The 19,981-nt window shown below is 28.4% G+C and overlaps 1 protein-coding gene across 2 annotated transcripts in view; it reads right to left on the bottom strand.

The window, feature by feature from the left end:
* Positions 1-19,981, bottom strand: part of fus (epithelial splicing regulatory protein fusilli) — a 305,162-nt gene that overhangs the window by 63,526 nt on the left and 221,655 nt on the right. For both annotated transcript variants that reach the window (XR_012757154.1, XM_075371453.1), the window contains exons 7-9: positions 10,597-10,707; positions 5,783-5,958; positions 1,052-1,146 (exon numbers count right to left, since the gene is read on the bottom strand). Coding sequence is in view for 1 of the 2 variants with exons in the window: in XM_075371453.1 (XP_075227568.1) it covers positions 1,052-1,146; positions 5,783-5,958; positions 10,597-10,707 (382 nt within the window). In the remaining variant the exon portion in view is untranslated. The remainder of the gene's footprint in view (positions 1-1,051; positions 1,147-5,782; positions 5,959-10,596; positions 10,708-19,981) is intronic.

The raw sequence follows: 19,981 nt of genomic DNA, 5'->3' as shown, positions 1-19,981 counted from the left end.
CTATTTAAGAATCGGCAACCCTACTCACCTAAACGGTTCCTGTCACCATCCTTAGAGGGGGAATCATATCCCATCCTTAATTCTACCTTTACTGTTTCCCTTACCTTTACTTTCTTCTTATGCTATCCCCAGCAGCGGAAGACAAATGAAAAGACATTTTTTCTTAGAATTCAGGGAAGAACCGATTTTAATTAAATATGATGGGTCTTTCAGTACAAAAATTCCAGAGTTAACTTTGTTACAAACTGGAAAATTAAAAAAAGAAGAAAACAGCAGATATAAAAAGGATATTAAAAATTATTAAACATAAATGGGAGGGAATAAGAGATAAATAGTGATAGAAAAAAGTGTTATGGTGGAGACAAAAAAGTAGACTTTATAACTAGAACTATAAGAAAATGCATAAAAACATGTAATTCTGGTAGGACAAATCTGAGAATGAGCCAAAAGGATTTATTGTTGAAAAAATGTGATACGCCATATCGCAATACCAAGAGTGAAGCAGAAGTTAATGAAACTTTTTTGGCAACACTTTACAAAGAGAGGAAAGGAAATGTTGCTAAAACATGTTGGAGAACTGGAATTCTGTGACTGTAGTGTATAAAGAAGAAAACGTTCATAATTTTGGATGATAGAAAAGAAACAATAGAAGAGAAAATCAAAGATTTTGGCAGACAAAAAAATACTTTAAAAATAAAAAAAATATTATAAATACTTTTTATTTTGAAAATTTCAAAAGGTCATAAATAATTTAATAATGTACAATTATGACTATTTTTCAAAACATTTTATATAGTTCTGTAACAATTTAAACCACAAGATAATACTGTTACAGTAATTTTAGTACCAATCATTTAAAACAAACATATAGCAATATCAAAATAGTTACTATGATGGTCGAGTAACAAAGTAATTCAGGAATGAGAAAATAGTGGGTCTTTGTTGAAAGATTGTTTGAAGTAGAGCACATCTATCGTCAATAGATAAAATATATTTAACACAAATAAACTCTAAATAAAAATATATAACTATCAGTAAACTTGTATCTTACCACTTGTTTTGCAGTACAGTCATAAGGTAATCCTCTCATTCTAACTATAACCTGAGCACCTCGTGTAAGAAATGCTTGCGCTTCATTATTGCATCCTGTGAATTAAAAAAAAACCTTCTTATCATAACCTAATACATTAATTACTTTCAAATCTGTCTTTCTGAATTTTACATACACCAATGAGCAAATTAAGACACATCATGATATGAACAATATTATTATTATTATTATTATACAATTAAGTAAAATACAACATCAAGCTGAAAACATGTATTTTTTAATTATTCAATAACAAAATATCTTATTACTTTCTTTCAATATTCTAAACTTCATGATTATAAAAAAAATGTAATTTAAAATCATTAAGAATACATTCATTTATTCACAACTATATAAACCTACAATTAAACCAACACAACTAACATAAAATGAATACAATCAATATCCAAATCATACATACTTACAAAAAAAAGCATCCAAAGTAGGCTGCATGAAAAAATAAAAAAAAACTATATTTTACAGCATCACATTTATTACAAATGAAACCTTGTTTAGAAAAACAACAAACTTGTGGAGCATCTTTTAAGAGTTTCTAGATTTATTTTACAAAATTTCAAATATCTGCATTGTATGTATAGTAGGAAAAACCGCAATAGTCTTGGGTAATCTGAAATGAACCTCAAGCCACTCCCCAAATTTACATAAGCATTCACAATAAAAACAAGTATCTCATGTTTGTTTTACTAGGGAATGTGAGGGTGTGGCTTCCCACTACCTTCTTGACTAAGCAAAATGCATGGCCTCATATCAGCAAGCCAACCTCCTCCAAATAAAGGCGATATTCAGCTAGACAACTGACACATTCAAAAAGATCACCGCTGGCAGAAACTGGCTGAATATCAACATCATCATTCTCAGAAAAAGCAAACCTGACTAGTGGCTCTTGTACCGCAGTTGCTTTATGGTTGCCAGAATCACAAACTGAGACAGTGATAAACTAATGTTCTCCTTTCTGTTGTGAAATAATGTATTACACAAATGCTTTATCGTTTCAATTCAGCAGAGAGTACATACACCACATTATATGAGCGTAAATGAAAACATAAAACCATGTGGTCTTTTACATTATGTTTGATACTGTAAGTTAACAATTTTTTGTCAGTTAAAATTGCAATACCTCCTTTTCTTAATCAGCTTCAAAACCACGCCAACAAAATAAGGTATAAAATGAACTACTGCAAAATTCAATTGAATTTTTAATGAGAGTTATTCCAGTGAAAAGCTACCTGCTACTTTTGCAGTATTAGGACTGAATGGAAGATATGCTTGACCTTCCATGTATGAATAAAACAATGTCACATAGTGGTTACTAGAAAATTCTTATATTCAAGGCAATCACAAAGAGGTTGTTGTTTTACTTCTTTTTTCTGTCATAACATTAATTTTAAACACAAAAGACCTATTAAATTTTCTTTTTTTAAATTTAAAAATCAAACATTTGTTTAATTTTTTAATAAAGAACTTAAAACATTAGAACCATATTAATGCTACAATTAAATCACTAACAAGTGCACAAATACTAATTACTTACTAAGAGGTATGTTTTTAAATAATTTCTGTTTTGAAATAAAAACAATACTGAAAAATATGAACAAATTTTATTACACATAGAACTATTACTACTAAATAATTTATTTACTACTTTTCTACATAACAACCTTCAACTTAACACATTTTTCATAGCATTTCACTAGCTTCTCTTCATTCCCTCTTCAAGAAATTAAACCACTGGCGACTTAAACCAAATAGTAACACCATTTTTTCAATTTACTGTCACTATCAAACCTTTGTTATGAAATCTGCTGTTTGAGGTGAGAAAAAAAAATTGCTGCAAGCTAAGTCAGGGCTCCAGGATGGACGATTTAAAGTTATTTTCCAATGAAATTTTTCCATTCGCCTCACTGTTTGATTTGCTGTGTGTGGGCAGGCATTGTCATAAAAAAACAAAATCCTGGAGGACAGCATCCCACTTGTTTTTATGGCTTTTATTCGATTTTTTGGTGTTTCCCAATTCTTAATGACATTCATAGTAGTTCCATAAACACTAAATTTGACAAATGAGACACCCTTTTAGTTCCAAAAAAAAAATATAACAAAGTAGCTTTACCTAATGTTCTTGTTTGAACTTCCTTGGTTTAGGAGATTATGAATGCTACCACACATCAACTACTGATTGGCTCTTAGTTTGAAAAAAAATGCAGGTTTCATCTCTGGTAACAAAGTGATCAAACAATCCACCATCCCTTCATTCTCAAAATTCTGCTAAAATTTATGTGCTGCAGCAACACTTTTTCCTTCTGTGTGTGTGTGTCAATTAACATCTTTGGCACCTATCTGGCACACAGTATTTTACAGCACAACTTTCATAAAATTTCATAAATAAAAAAATCAGCAAACATCAAAGACATGTGTGACGGTGAAGTGTCAGTTTTCTTGAATTTTTTTGTCAACTTTTTCAATCAAATCATCTGTTAACACCAGTCATAGTTGGCCACTACATTCTTCATCATGAATGTTTGTTCATCATTCTCGAAATGAACCATTGCCTTACTTTAGCGTCACTCATAATATTCAGCCCGTAAACATCAGAAATTTGCCTATGAACTTCGGCCACAGACTTGTTTTTTGCCACCAAAAATTAGATTATTCCTTTTATTTCACACTTTTCTCTCTCTTTTCTGTTTAAACTAATGTTTAGTTGAACTACCATAAGGTATTACTCCAGAGGATGAATGAATGTAAATGAAGTGTAGTCTTGTATACTCTCAGGTCAATCATTCCTGAGATGTAAGGTTAGTTGAAACCCAACCACCAAAGAACTTCGGTATCCACGATCTAGTATTTTAATCTTATAAAAGTAACTGCTTTTACTTCACACTTGTCTGGATCACAAATTACAATACTCATTAAAATGTATGTAAAAACCACTAACAACAAAATGACTAAACTATTGTGGTTTACAGCTATTGATTGAAGTAACTAAGCTACACAAGCACCACCTGCATACATCACATTCATGTAGTGTTACTGACATTTTCTGAGCTCATTCTACTAGCAAAAATAATGAAATAAGTTTACATAAACATGGGTCCAGAAACACTCTGGACCCATTTTAGCAAGTTACAGCTACTGAAAGATTTCACCTGATTTCTGGGCAAAGAGTAAAATTAAACGACACTGAAATTCTGGAAACCCAAATTAAGGGGGTAAACTTGATTGATTTTTTATAGTTTTTGACCTGACAAATTGAATGAAACAGATTCCAGAACCATATCTCCCAATAGATCTCATAAAAACTGACAAAATAGAAACATTTGTCAGCTAAAAACATGCTTTTTACATCTCTAATACAAAAACTTTGTTAAATGTCTAATAAATGCATAAAATCTATTATCAAAATTTGTAGAGAAATTCTCTATTTTTGAGATTCTTGGAAAATTGATTAAAATAGCCCAATAAAAAACAATACAAGTTTAAGAAACTTGATTTTGTTACTAACAATTACCATATGAAAATGATGAGATACAAAGCACGTTTGCTTTCCTACAAAGTGCAATGATACAAAATATAGTGTATTAAAGATAAAAATAAAATTAAAAAGAATCTTTCACTAACCATAACTCGCTAGCACAGCATTTCTGGAAACATGTTTATATGAATTTTTTTCATTATTTTTACTAGTAGAATGAGCTCAGAAAGCGTATGTAACACTATGTGAATCACCTATACAGGTGACAAATTCAAAACTGACTTTACTTTAAAAACATCCCTCATGAGTACAGAAAGTTCCTTACTTTCTCTGAAGAAATTTCTGAACAAAAAGTTTCTTATCACTTTTCTATTGTCTTTTCTTAACTTTTATTTTAATAACACAATGTAAATCTTAGAAAACTCATCTTACATGAAAAATAACAAACATTTCAATATAAAATACATGTTCTTCAAATTTCTATGGAGAAAAACTTTTATATGGACTGCAGTTTGATAAAAGAATGAAAATTTAGTTTTTTTTTTTTAAACATGCGATTAGTTTCCATAATTCTACACATGGGATATTTTCAACAAATTTTTTCAATTGGAAAAAATCCGTTTCAGTGAAATCCATTTGTTGTTAGTGTTAAAAATTTACAATTAACTTTTTTTAAACTTAAAATTTAAATTAAAAGCTTTAATTTAAATTCAATGCATTTATCTATAATTATTATTGTGGCCACCATTGATGAACACTGTCAACATTTTATGAAAAACGAATCAACTAAGATTGTAACATTCTACAATTTAATTTTAAGATATACTATAATGATGCTTAAATTTTTTATATGAGTAATATACTGAAGGCTGAAGAAACAAATTATTTTTTTTTTAATTTTGTCTAATTTAAAAATCCTTTATTGATGAAATAACCAATATAAAGCATAAACATCTTACTATACTGAATAAAATTAAACAACAAAAGTAAGAATACATCATCTCTTAAAACCACTAAATCATTTTTATTACTCATCAGAACATCCAAAAAGTAACAAATATTTGAAAATTAAATGTAAATATTGGGACTACATTAAGCTGTGCAAACAACACAATCATATAATTAAATAATATAAATAGTAATTAGAATAAATATTTTACATAAATTTAATGTTTTCAACAAATTAATGAAATAATACTCACCCCCAGCAACATTAATAAAATCTCCACCACTAGCTTTGTACACTTCAATATATCGACTGTCAATATGATGCTTATGCCGTTTTAATGCCATGTCTCTGTGCTCCATGCTTACGAATCTTACCAAAGCTTCCCCGTTTCTCCTACCTTGCGAACTCAGACAAAGAGCAACTCCACCCCTACAAAATATTATTTTTCATCAGAACATTAATTAAACACAATTGATGAAGTGGAATTCTATTAACAGTAGTAATTAATTTTTAGCAATCTTTGAAAATAAACATTACATTAGTAAAATTTACTAGAGTAGTTACATTTCCCTTACTTGAGTACAGGTAGTTTGCATTAAGTAACATTTCGTGACAGCAAAGTGCACATTAATTTGTTGTTTTAAGTTATTTGCCCCATCTTCCTTTCTTATGATTGTGACAAATTTTACTACAAATTGAACTAGAGGTACAACAGAAACTGGTAAATCTACTTAATATAAAAAATAAAAAAATAAATAAAAGTTCACTACACAGCTAGCCCAGAGATTAACTAAGTAAAAGTGTCACTTGTAGGGCTAATTACCACCCGGATCTGGAGGGGTTGGCTTTTTTTCTTTTTTTTTTAACCACACTAGGTCAACCTGTGTTCACCTGAAAGACGTTGCCTCAGTTGACCTAATGTGACACAGCGATGTCTAACCACCACCTGTCAGCATTGTCCGACCATCAGATACTTTCCCATCATGGTCCCTCTTGACTCATTGAGGCATTACGACCTCTGCTTCTGGATGCCGTAATACCCCTCCCCAAGTGGAGTACCCTTCCTTTTCCTACCACTAGTTGGGGTCCGAGTATGCCCCCATGCATACCCCCTGACTCTCGTGTACTTGCCCCTCACACCTTGAGGGTCCTCCATGCCTCATCGGAGTGCCCCAACCTTGTCACTCTTGCATGCAACAAGACCACGACATTCCTGGCCCTGCACGGCTAACTTCCTGGCCGTGGCCTTGCACGGTTCTGTGCTTTGTCCCCTCTGGCTAGGGTGCCTCGCCAACCTTTCCTGCAGCACCCCTCTCTGCCTGTGTCCTAGGCTCCCTTGTGTTTTTACACAATTAACAACCATACACAAAATAAAAAATACAACAACGAATACTAAATACAAAATACAGCATACACAATACAAATGAAATCTACTATATTTTAATTAGCTCCTGATTAATCCGTTACATCACATTAGCCGTCATAAAACATATGGTGCCTCCTTTGGTACACCCCTGTTCCCATATCCTGGGCTTTATTGTGTTTACACAATTAAAAACAATATACAAGCTACAACAGTACAATAACAAAATATAAACTACAAAATACAGTATACAAAATACAAATGAGATCAAATATATTTAATTCAGCTCCTGATTGACCCGTTGCATCACATTAGCTAGCAGTCATAAAACGTACGGTGTCTCTTCCACCTTTCCTTCGACACACCTCTCTGCTCTTATCCTGAGCTTTATTGTGTGCTTACAAAATTGATAATACACAAAATATAAAAATACAACAAGAAAATACAAACTAAAAAATACAGCATATAAAATACAATCAACTATATCTAAAATGACTCCTGGTTAATCTATTGCATTACATTAGCCATCCCAAATCCGTGCTTCCCTTTCCTTCATCTGAAGGACTCTTGTGACCCAAGTTGCAACAGCTTCCTATTATGGAGGGGTTGGCTTACTGGTGTTAAACAGCACATCTAACTCAGTGAAGATGACAATGGGAAACCACTTCACACCTTATTTTTCTTAAAGAACCAAAAATGGGATGCTAGTTCTTGATAAGGACATTTGTCTCAAGCAACATGCTCAATATAGGATCAATTTACAGCATTTCTTACAAAATTTCCACTACATCTGTCATTACTCTGAATCTGCATATACCTTTGCACTATTTTGCCACATAAACTCGTATAAACAAAAACATTTCATTTCTTTCCATGCGCTGTTTTTACTTTATATTTTGTTAAATTTTGCAAGAACACAAATAAATTTACCTAAGAATTATCCAGTGAATGCAATTTGTACTGATCAATATCATTTTTAGTAAAGAAAGGATTACCATTACAAATGCATTTGATATTGTAATGAAAAGATTTAATTTAAGACTTTATAATACACTGTCCTGATTGGGCTATTTATTGTTAACAATTACAACTTTCAGATTGAAATGCAATTATTTATAAAATAATAAAATATTTATAAAAATTGTTTTATAAAAAAAATACAGCAACCTGAAATATTATTTTTAACATGTTATTATAAGCACACAACAAACATAAACTAACAAAAAAGCAAATTACCATCATCAATAAATATAAAGAAGTGTGATTTCTTAAAAATATGTTACTTTCACTACTTAAATTGTTATTGGAGTAACTTTAGTTACTGAAAGTAATTAAACCATAGCATTTTATTTCAAATGTTTACTACTAAAGAACTACTTGCCGCTTGCTTTAAAATTACAGAACTCCAACTAAACTCATCAGTAGATTAAAGAAATCTTTAAAGAAAATGAAATGGATTTTTAAAGAAAAATTAAATTCTGAAGTGTATTTATTATGGAAAAACTAGTAACAGTTAATAAATGAACTTTTATTGCTAAATGATGCTTCATCCAGCTTCTCTGAAGATTTCTAGAACTTCACAAAGGAGATAAACATAGGTTTCTACTACCTGACATATACACATAATAACTTTTTGTGCATCTGAAATAGTAGTAATGGATAAATCAAACAACTTTTTCATAAATGAGCGTATAAACAATCACAGTATAACAATACATTTTAATGTAATTAAATTTCTCTACTAACCAGTTATCTGTTATATTTTATAATTATCTAATCATACAGCAGTGTTTCTTCCTTGCTGAGCAATCAATATTTGTCCACAAACCACGACTACAAATGAGAAATGAGCATAAAGTAATTTAATACCAAAACTATTGCCTAATGCACCATCACAGTAGTTTCTTAGCCTTTATAACTTTATACTGAGTGAACTCAGTTGTAAATATTGAAACACAGATTAGCATTTTGACTGACAACTGCACTATAATTAACTATGAAAAAATGAAACCCCCTACATTTTACATTATTTATTTTCAAATGGTATATTATATTTTTATACATTCACTGTAAATTAACAGCTATTCAATTAATTTCAATTCGCAGAATAGAATTCAATTAAATTCACAGCTACTCTTGAGAATTTCTTTATACTATACATCTTTTTAGATAACTTAGTTTTACTCTGTAAGTTCAATTTTCTATATATAATACATAGGTTTTATTTCCAAAATAGTAGATCATAAATATATATTTCTTTTTTAATTATAATAATCAAAAAAGTATGACACAAAGGTTACTTAGATTGCATGTATTCTACTACATACTACAAACAAACACATTATATATAAAAAAAACTACTCAATGTTAATAATCAGTTTAGGTTTTTGACAAATATAAACTTTTACAGTCTCTTTTTTTATAAATTTTGTTTTTTGTTCTAATCAGTTTTGCTTTTGTCTTCATTTTATTCATTTTTATGATAAATACAGCTAAAAACTGACATTAAATAATAATAAAAATAAAAAAATAAAACACCACTCCCACAACAAAGGGCAAAGGGCGTAGCATAAACAGTAGACATCAATCTTGTGTTTGGCGTGAATATTTTATACAGTTATAAAGCTACAAATAAATACATTTAGTCCTAAATAATGATTAGTAACAATCGATTAGTCTGCATAATACTGCATAACATCTATTTCAGTATCTAATAAAGGAATAAATTATTAATTTAATAATACAAAAACTCGAGATAAAATAAGTAACTTATAAGATGTGAATTTGTTCACTGATTGTAATAAACAATAGTCATACTGTATACTGTCTTTAATCGAATAGTATTATAAACCCACGCTCATTAGACAGTAATATATACAGCTATGCTGTTCATCAGATTTGTGCCAATTCACCTTGGACAAGCTATACCATGATTTCTATCTTTTATATATATATATATACTAGTATATATGAATGTGTATTAACTTTTTGATCAGCATTTTTTATCATATGGTGTGTACATATTTTTTTTTTATCAAAAATATATAAATATATTTTTATTATCATCTTACCATACATTTGTCATAGGAATTTCCTACATGTTTCGCTGCATCAATGCATCAGCATCATCAGGAAATGATTTTTTCGGGCCTAAACTTAAGACTGAATAACACGGCAATTTGCTTGTGTGCTTCTTGTAAATATATACTTAAACATGTAATACTGTGGTGTGATATTATGTGTTGAACAAAAATAAAAACTGATGAACAAAAATTACTGAAATCAGTTCAGTAGAAACTTTTCATTTCTACAAGAAAAAATAAAAACACATTAGACACAAGGCTATATAAAGATCATTAACCCATTAAAGTAATCTTTGCTTAATGAACTCAAGCCAACTTTCACAGTGAATAGATTAAAGTAAATATAAGTCTGTATTAAAAATACAAAAATTAATAAATTAATAGTATTAAATTACATCCTTTTTTACAATAATAACTATTTATGTATATATAATTATGTTAATGTCATGAAAAATAATTAAGAATAAGGGTTGAAATTTGAAAATGAAATCAAAATCTTTAAAATGACTGTTTACAAGTTAGTAAACCAACAAACAAATAGACACATCTAAAATATTTTAATTTTTAAAAAGAAATTTTTATTATTAAACAAAAATAATAAAAATTAAAATAGTAACTTACTTAGCAACATTCAATCCTCGAAAGAATTTTGCGATGTCCTGATCAGAAGACTGCCAAGGAAGTCCCCTTGCACGTACAACACAATTGTTGTCTACCTCTTCATTCTTTGAGCTGGAAACAAACATAAATCAAAGAATAAAAATACAAAAAATCTGAATTATAACAAAGTTTGATAACCCAATGGTTTTTAACCCAAAAGTAAATGTTTTTATAAACTGAATAAAACCTCATTTTTCAGTAATTTACCATTACTAGGTGTGCATCTAATCAAATTGAAATCTTGTGTACAATATGATTTAAAAGCATATCATTCATATTAGTAGGAACAAGAAACAGATAAACACACACAAACACACACACAGAGAGAGAGAGAGAGAGAGAGTGTCAGACAGACAGAAATTAAATGAGATTTTATTAAGTAATTAAATATAAACAGACCATAAGCACCTGAGGCATTATATACAATTTCCTATTACAAAGCATCCAGAAGACATTCTGCAAATGAGATCCATAGAAATTATCAAAAATAATTTTAAAAAAATATCATGTAAAATAATATAACCGAGTACATGTAAAGGAATCCATAGAGGATGCAGTTATCCATTTTTTTTAAATGAAGATATCTCTGATCAATACTGAGAAAAATACACAGCATATAGTTAGAAGTCAATAAATTTGAATAATTAAAGAATCCATTACAAGATTGTATACTATTTAAGTTTTACCAATTAATAAATAATAAAAATACTTATTACCTTATGTTATGCAGTAGTTCCAAACATTTATTTATCTACTCAAGACTATAAAAATAAATTTACAGTCGCTAGATTAAGATGTACTTTAAAGTACACAAAAACTGTGGATTAACATATCATTATAATGGATAAACCAGATGAAACAATAACTTAGCATATCACTGTACTAAATATTCATAAAATATTATTTTCATATACAATTGATACCTCTACCCAACCTTGTCCTCAGACAATATGTTTCAATACACATTCTCTGTATAAGCAACACATTTTGTACACCTGTGCAAGTATTAAGTCTCTATTGTACTGATAATAAAAAAGTCATGATTAACTTCCATAAAACTTGCTTTTTTTAAGTAACATCTGATATTCTTCTTACCTATTAAATGAAAAACATGTCTCAATTTCAAATAAATATTTAATGTTGTGAAAACACAATATATCTGTGTACAGTTCATCAATTATATTAAAAGCTTCAACAAAGCATCTGTACTTCAGTCAAAAACTTCAACATATCAGTTTTAAAACAATATTTCTCTATGTTATTAACAGAAGAAGTTTAAATAATTCTTCAATAGTTATTCAAAAGAATCTGAAAAATTTAGTGAATATTTTCTAAAATACAATGTTTGACAGACACAAAATGACTATCATTTTTCAATAAGTTGTGCTTTGTATGTGAAATGCACACTTTTACACCAAGGTTTGTATTAAGAACGTTTTGGTTGGGATTAGGGTCTAGGCAAAATCACTGAGCTAAGACCAGCCATGTTATCATGGCTTTTTAAAATATCCTTCAGTATTTGTTGTGATGATCCAGTCTTACTCAAGGTATTTGTATGTCAGCAATCTTTTTTTTTACTAAAAAGTTACTCAAACTTCAACCTAACGGTTTGGCCTGGAGGTTAAAAGAAAAAAATGGAAAATACCAAGTCTGAAGTGCACAAATTTCAAACGGTGATTGCAAATTTTATCTTTAGATATAATTCATAAACAAAGAAATACATCTGAAAAATTATATTATTACAACTGAAGAACTAGTTTAATTCTGCTTATTAAACATATTAGTTTATTTATGATTAGAGTAGATGGCTAGAAATCATAGCGTAAGGCATGCTTGCCCTACCTAAACATTCTTTAAATTTAACTATGTAATATTAGCAACAATTTTAATGCTATGAAAAAAATTATCTGAAAAGGAAAGATATGGTTGCACAATGTGAAGTGAAAAGATCTGAAGGAGCTGAGAATGGATTCATCATATCATATCAGGGATGAAATGACAGAAGCATGAACACATGAGACATAAGTCAAATTTGAGTTCAGTAACCTTTGTTGTAGTTTAAGTAAAACTATTAATTAAAACACAAGCTCACAAATAATTTTCCTTAATCAGATATGAACAAAATCAATCAAATATTGATATGTGAACAAAATAAATTAAAAGAAATCCTAGTTGTGAGGATCAACAAAGAGGAGATCGAATTCTGTGTAGCTTCTTAATGTAACGAATAAAAGCTGCAAAGATATTATAAAATAATATAAAAGTATAAACATGAAAGAAATCTGTTACCAAAATAAATAAGGTGCTCACTTAATTTAAAATTATTAATAAAATATCAAACAACATTAACTACAAATAATAATAACAACAATAAAATATATTTTAAGCACATTAATTAGGCTTTTAGGAATACAATGAAACACTAAACTGATGTTAATTATTAAAAATAATTAATGGTAATGATTGCTATTCTTTTTTTAATTTCATACAAACAAATAACTAAAAAATATCAACATAAAAAAATAATTCATATATATAAGCATTACCTATAATGAACATTATAAAACACCCAACAAAAATAATTTTAATTATACAATAAAACAACTATTACCTTGAAAAACAAGCAAGATAGTTTTTATTATTAGATAACCTGATGAGGGTAAATTGCAAAATAACAGGAAAAATAGAAAAATAGCTTTAATTTTTATCATTGATTTTTTAACAATATATCTCAAAGCAGTTTAATGTCTTCAAATAAAATTTTATTACACACAAGAAAAAAAGATATAATAAATGTGAACAATAGGTAATATATAACAGTAATGAGTTATGCTAGATAGTAACATGTTATCGTATCTGGTGTCAAACTTTAATCAAATTAACTATAATTAATTGATTACAAAATAACAATGCAGATTCCAATAAATTTAAGTAACCGATTAATATTTTGAAACAGTAAAAATTTTTAAGTAATTTAATAATAATTTACAAAATATTTATAAATAGGATAATAAAATAAACCATACTGTTTAAAGTGGAATATTTATATATTTTTTTAAAGTTATCATAAAATCTTTTGTGTTCCTATAATACACAAAATATATAAAATCTATAATCTGTAACAAAATATTTGTTTCAAATTTGTTTTGCTAATTTTTGTTAGCAACAAACAGCTCCTTTTATATTTGAAACATCTTAACAGAGTGAAACATCCTAATCACAACAAAGCTAGTTGTAGCTCATACAAAATCAAGTTACTTATGATTTTTAAGGGCAGAAAATCTAGACACAGCATGAGATAAAATATTTGTTTTACGTATCACAAAATAACATTTTTCTAGAAATAAAAACTGTTTACTGTAGAAATTATTCAGAAGCAGAAACTGACCCTTAACACAGAAATACAAATGTGTTAAAAACAGAGCAATAATTTTTATTATGGGGAAATGGTTTAGTCATCAAGGAAACACTATTTAAGACAAGTTTCAGAATATTTGTCTGAAACTTACTGTTATTTCCAATCAACATATTTTTATTTTATTCCACTCAATCCACAGGCGACATGGTTTGTGACTTGACTGTTGGATGATCGCTGTACTTCTTCTATTCATGTTTTAGAGTTCCATAACCCAGTTTTGGTGACCCCCAACATTATTTAAATATTTTGTTTGTGCTATAATTTTTACAAACAATTACAAATAGTAATGAAACCCATTTGAATCTCTATATTTTGTAAAGATTGACATATTTTAAGATATGTTCGTTTATTAGGTTGTGTGTTGTGTCTTGTGGCATTTAATCAAAAGTAGCTAAAGCTTCCACTATTAATAAATGTGACACTTTCAGAATAACTGAATATATTAAGATATTCTGAATATTATGATATACCTGATATTGAAAATGGGATTTGAAAAACCTACAATTGAAAATTGGATTGCATCTGATGATTTCAGGATGTTATTTAAAAAATACCATACTTTATGCAATTGTAAATAAAGAAAAAATGCGACAAACATTTCACAAATGTTAAGATAAACACTCATAACAGTTGAGTAGATGGGAAGGAAAAACAAAAATTATCCTATTCAAGATATTAAAATAACATGGGTAATATGAAAAAGATTTGAGGGTACAGAGTTAAAGCTTTACATAATAATTACATGTTGCTGACAGTTAGAAAATTTACTAAGCATGATAACATTGGGCAACGATTATACAAAGTATATTTTAAAAAATACAACATAAGTCATAAAATCTCAATACAAAACTGATTATTACAAGACTTTAATCATAAATCACTTTCACATGAGACTAATCATGATTATTTATATTGAAACATCTTTCTACAAAACTGTATAAAGTAAACCTTCATCCACATAAGATACTAGTAAATAAGACCAAACTAAAATGAAGAAATCTGCTATAATGAAATGTAACACAAGGAATATGGAAGAAATCCTTCAAGATACTTACATGGAGTACAGCACTATATGCCAGTGAACATGAACATAATGATAAGCAGAACAAAATATTTAAATTTAATATGGTACAGGTTAAAAAATATATATTTTAAAATTAAACAGTGAAGTCACCTGTCAGAAAATCATTAAAAAAAGTACTTGAAAGAGGATAATACATCATAGGCTAATAGATGCTTAGTGTTAGACTTTTGGTTAGGTGAAAAAAGTGTACAGAATAAGAGATGTAGATAGATTCTACAAATATATTAGATTCATATTAGATCATTAGGGATAAAAAAAGCACACAATAGAAATTGCCACTTAGTAGCTGAGTAAATCAATAAGTCAAGAATTAGTCAATACTTAAATATTACAATCCAAATACTCTTGTATACTTGTAGAATAAAAAAATATTATTTGTCAAGATCTCATAAATAAAAATCTAATCCCAAATGTACTTTGACATTTTAAAATGTTTCTTAATCTACACTAAAGTCCAACACACTTAGAACGATCACTTGTTCAATAATATCAGCTTAGCAACCATGAAGGAAAGATGTGTGATCATAGATATAAGGTATTATAAAAAAGAATACTATTAAAAATATACAGCCTATCTTATATCAAAATTATTAATATCCATTATTCCACAATTACAATTTTTAATATGCCGGAATTATCTGGTATGTAACAGATCCTTTCTGCTAAGCTTCTAAACATTAAATGTGAAGATTATCTAAATTCTTTCATACTAACTGTTTAACCATGACTAAAGAAGATGTTGAGAATATTTTATCTGAATATTTAACCTGGAGGTGTTCTGTATGTCAGCCAGCAGGAGAGAAAATGTAAAGCTGAAGAATAAATTGATAAAGGGAAGTAGTCATTCTAACTGCATAATAACATAACTAAGTAGTATAGAAATGGAACAAAAAATATTAAGAAAATTTCTTAATTCATGTCTTGAGAAAACAAACGAATTTGGCATTAAGTAAGAGAATGTTCTGCTGCAGTAAATAAAAATGCAAGAAACAATGACGGTGAAAATCAAGTACTAAAAAAACAAGTAAATGATGTAAATTTGAAACTGGATGACGCTGAACAATACAACAGGAATAGTTGCTTAGATATCTTAGGAATACTGGAACATTCAAACGAAAATGTAATGAAGGAGGTAGGACGTGCATGTGGTATTCAAACAGATCAATCAATGATCAATACCTGCCACTATTGACATATACATATGAGAATCTTACCTTTAGTAGAAGAAAACTTCTATCTGATGCAGGGAAGACAAGAAAAAAATACTGGATATAAATTTATTTGGGTCAAGAAGTAGAAATATTCATGAGGGGAAACCAGTGATAAGTGTTAAGTGCAGTGATGAAATTCAAAAAATTGAAAAGTATTTATGCGTATTTTATATTTGGGCTGTTAATACTAAAATTATATAATAGTATCTTATAATGATTCACTGGATATCTATTCACTGTCCACACACTTTCATTTCATTACAAATTTTAGATAATGATTACAATTTATTATATTTAACTGAAATGTTTTTACAGTTAGTTGTCAAAGTTGTTTTATTAAGGTTACACTGACTATCAGAAAAATACTGCTTGATCCATTAAAATAAGAGGAGAGGAAGTTTTGATAGCAGTGAGAACTGAAATTCATAGCAGGCAATTTCCTAAATTTAATGACCTACCTCAAAAAGGTTATAAAACTATATGCTTAAAAGTAGTCTTTAAATATAGTTCTTTTATTGTATTATTGTATGTTGAGTTTGCATTCCTTCCTCCTCCAAATCATTAGTATATCAATGTTTTTGTGATATTTAAATTTAGTAGGTTTTGAGATAAGTTAAGTAATTCTAAATAAAAATTAATAATTGTAGACGATCTTAATTTATACAAAATAACAAACAGCAAATGTCAGTTAAACTATATTGATAAGTGTAACTATATAACTTAAATAATTTTATATCACTAATGCCTCTCATAATGATTATTATTGATCTATGTAATGTTAATGGGAAAAATTTACATTTAATTCTAGCTAATGAACAACACTACATAGATGTGTTAAAAGCTCAACCACTTATTAAAGAGAATGCACATCATCCAGCTCTCAATATTATGATTAAAGGTAACAATAAGTTTCAAAATTTTCCTTCACTCAAGGTCTGCTGTATCTTTAAGAAAGCAGACTTTGATAACACACATAGGCTATTGAATCAGACTGACTGGAATCCATTGTAAACTTAGCACTAGACCAGATTTACAACAAAATAGAAGGCATATTCAATATTATAGTACCTCTCACAAAATACCACAACAGAACTTATACTATATGGTGTCAGCAAATTAATCAAAATGCTTAAAAGTTAAAGAATATTACATGAAACATAGGTTTAGAAGCAATTTTTATATGAACAAATTAAAGGTATTAAAAAATAATGTTGAAAAAGAATTACATTATATCATAATTACGTTAATAACATTGAGAATGTGCTAAAATTATGACAGTAGGAATTTCTGGTCTTTTATTTTAAAAAAATCAAAGAGGAAATTGTTCATTTAGCACTAAATCAAAAATAGCAGAAGCCTTTGCTGACTATTTTCAAAGTGTCTATGCATATTCTCCAGTCAAGTATGTTCCATCTAATCAGTCTGAGGAAATTAAAAAAAAGAAGAAATATAAACAATAGAAATATAAATATAAACAAAAATATAAATTATCTCCAGTTACTATTTCAGAAGTTGAAGATGCTATAATAAAAATTAAATCTAAAAAATCTGTAGGGTCTGATGGCATTCCACCTAGTGTAATCAAAGGTTGTAAGCAGCATATTTGGATATCCATCTCGTTTAATCATGCTATAAAAACAAACAAACGTCCAAAATCATGGAGGGTGACAATAGTTTCTCCAATTATAAAATATCTGGATCAAGAAATGATACAAAAAATTTCAGACCTGTAGCTACACTTCCTGCTCCATGTAAGGTTTATGAATATACAAGTATTTTATAACAGATATATTTTCATGTAAAATCATTTATTTCTATAAAATAACATGGATTTATTCAACAATGGTCGCATACTTCAAACTTAAGCAACTTCACACAATATGTATCAGAGAATTGGGATAGATCAGGACAGTGGATATTATTTACATGGACTTTGTCCAGGCCTTTGATAAAGTAGATCATGCTGTATTGCTAAAAAGAAAATACAAGCCACTGGAATCTGCGATAATTTTTCTCTTATTATTTAGATCTTATCTAAGAAACAGATAAAAATGTGTTATCGTTAAATTAATTCTAGGAAATTATATGTTCACTCAGGGGTACCTCAGAGTCAAATTTAGTTACATTAATTTTCATAATTTTTATTGATGATATTTGCACTTGCAGTGAAAGTTATAAAGCTCTTCTGCTGATGATATAAAAATTTTCAAGACCGTGAATTCTTATGATGATGTAATTCTTCCTCAAAATGATAGTAATAAGGTTGCGGACTGGTGTAATCAAAGCTGATTAAATTTTAATGTAGAAAGATGTAAATACATGCAAATAACTCATGAAAAAGAGAAAATTCATGTTAGTTATAATACTAATAATATAAAAACTCTGTAGATGCAGGAACTTGGGAATTATATTTTCATTGAACTTTAAATTTGAATGCACATAATATCAGTGGTTAGCAAAGCATAAAAAAATGTCTGATTTTTTATTATAAATGCTCATGTTCTCAAGTCAAGTCTGACAATTGTCAATTTACATTACTCTGTTAAGTCTCATTTAGAATGCCAACTACGTCATTTGGAATACTGTAAATAAATAAAAAAATAGTAGACCAATTGAGTATACAGATAAAAATGTTGAAATACATTACTCAGAGATTTAATATATTTAATACAATTATTAATAAATTTTCAATAACTCCTGGTTATTAAGTAAAACAAATTTATATATCCCTGCTATTAAAATGTGCTCTACACAAATAATAATAATACACCTAGAGCTCAAACCTTACAGTACATGAAGAATTCACCATTATTATTTATGATGAAAAATTTAAATCAAATTTGTACAGAAATTAACATTTCTGACTGTAATACTAATGAGTTTTAAACACAATCTCTACATATTATCAAAGGTTAAACCAACATGCTACACTGAGCTGAATTCCAGTGTATTATTACACCTAATTTTATAGTTTTATGTACACAATTTTTCTTTTCTTTTAATTTCTATCTTATAATATTATTGTTTGAAGAAAAACCTCTGTTCACTAATTTATACAAGACAGTAAATTAAGTAAGTTTGTTACAAATTACTTATAAGATTACATTACGATTGTATATGTTTGTATAGGTGCACTATAAGTGAATTTGTTCTGTAATGTACCAATAAATAAATAAATAATTTCATTTAATAAGGTACAAATGGAATAATAATGTAAGTAAGAACAAAACTAAAATATAATCTCATAAAGTATATTTCTAATATGCTTTAAAAGTAACACAATTAAAAGAAAATAATGTTAATATCATGTGTGACAATTAAACTAAATGACAATCAACAATAGTGAAGTTCTAATTGTGTTGTAATGGGCTAACAGAGTGATTCTCAACTTTTTAGCTCCACGACCCCCCAAAAGTAAAAAAAAATAAAATAATATTTTGTAATCCCCAACTCCAACCCAATGAACCCTAGTTAAAACTATTTAGTGACAGGTGCACTATCATACACGCATGTATAAAGTGTACAAACATGAGCAATTTATATGCACCAGTTTGATGTGTTTTGTGGTCCTTGTAATTTTGTCTGCTTTCATAATATTTGCTATGAGAATGTCATATTTGAACATGCATATGA

This window comes from Lycorma delicatula, chromosome 1, assembly GCF_047948215.1.
Source record: "Lycorma delicatula isolate Av1 chromosome 1, ASM4794821v1, whole genome shotgun sequence".
NCBI lineage: Eukaryota > Metazoa > Arthropoda > Insecta > Hemiptera > Fulgoridae > Lycorma > Lycorma delicatula.
The sequence above is the reverse complement of the archived record's forward strand: the minus strand, read 5'-3'. Positions and strand labels throughout refer to the sequence as shown.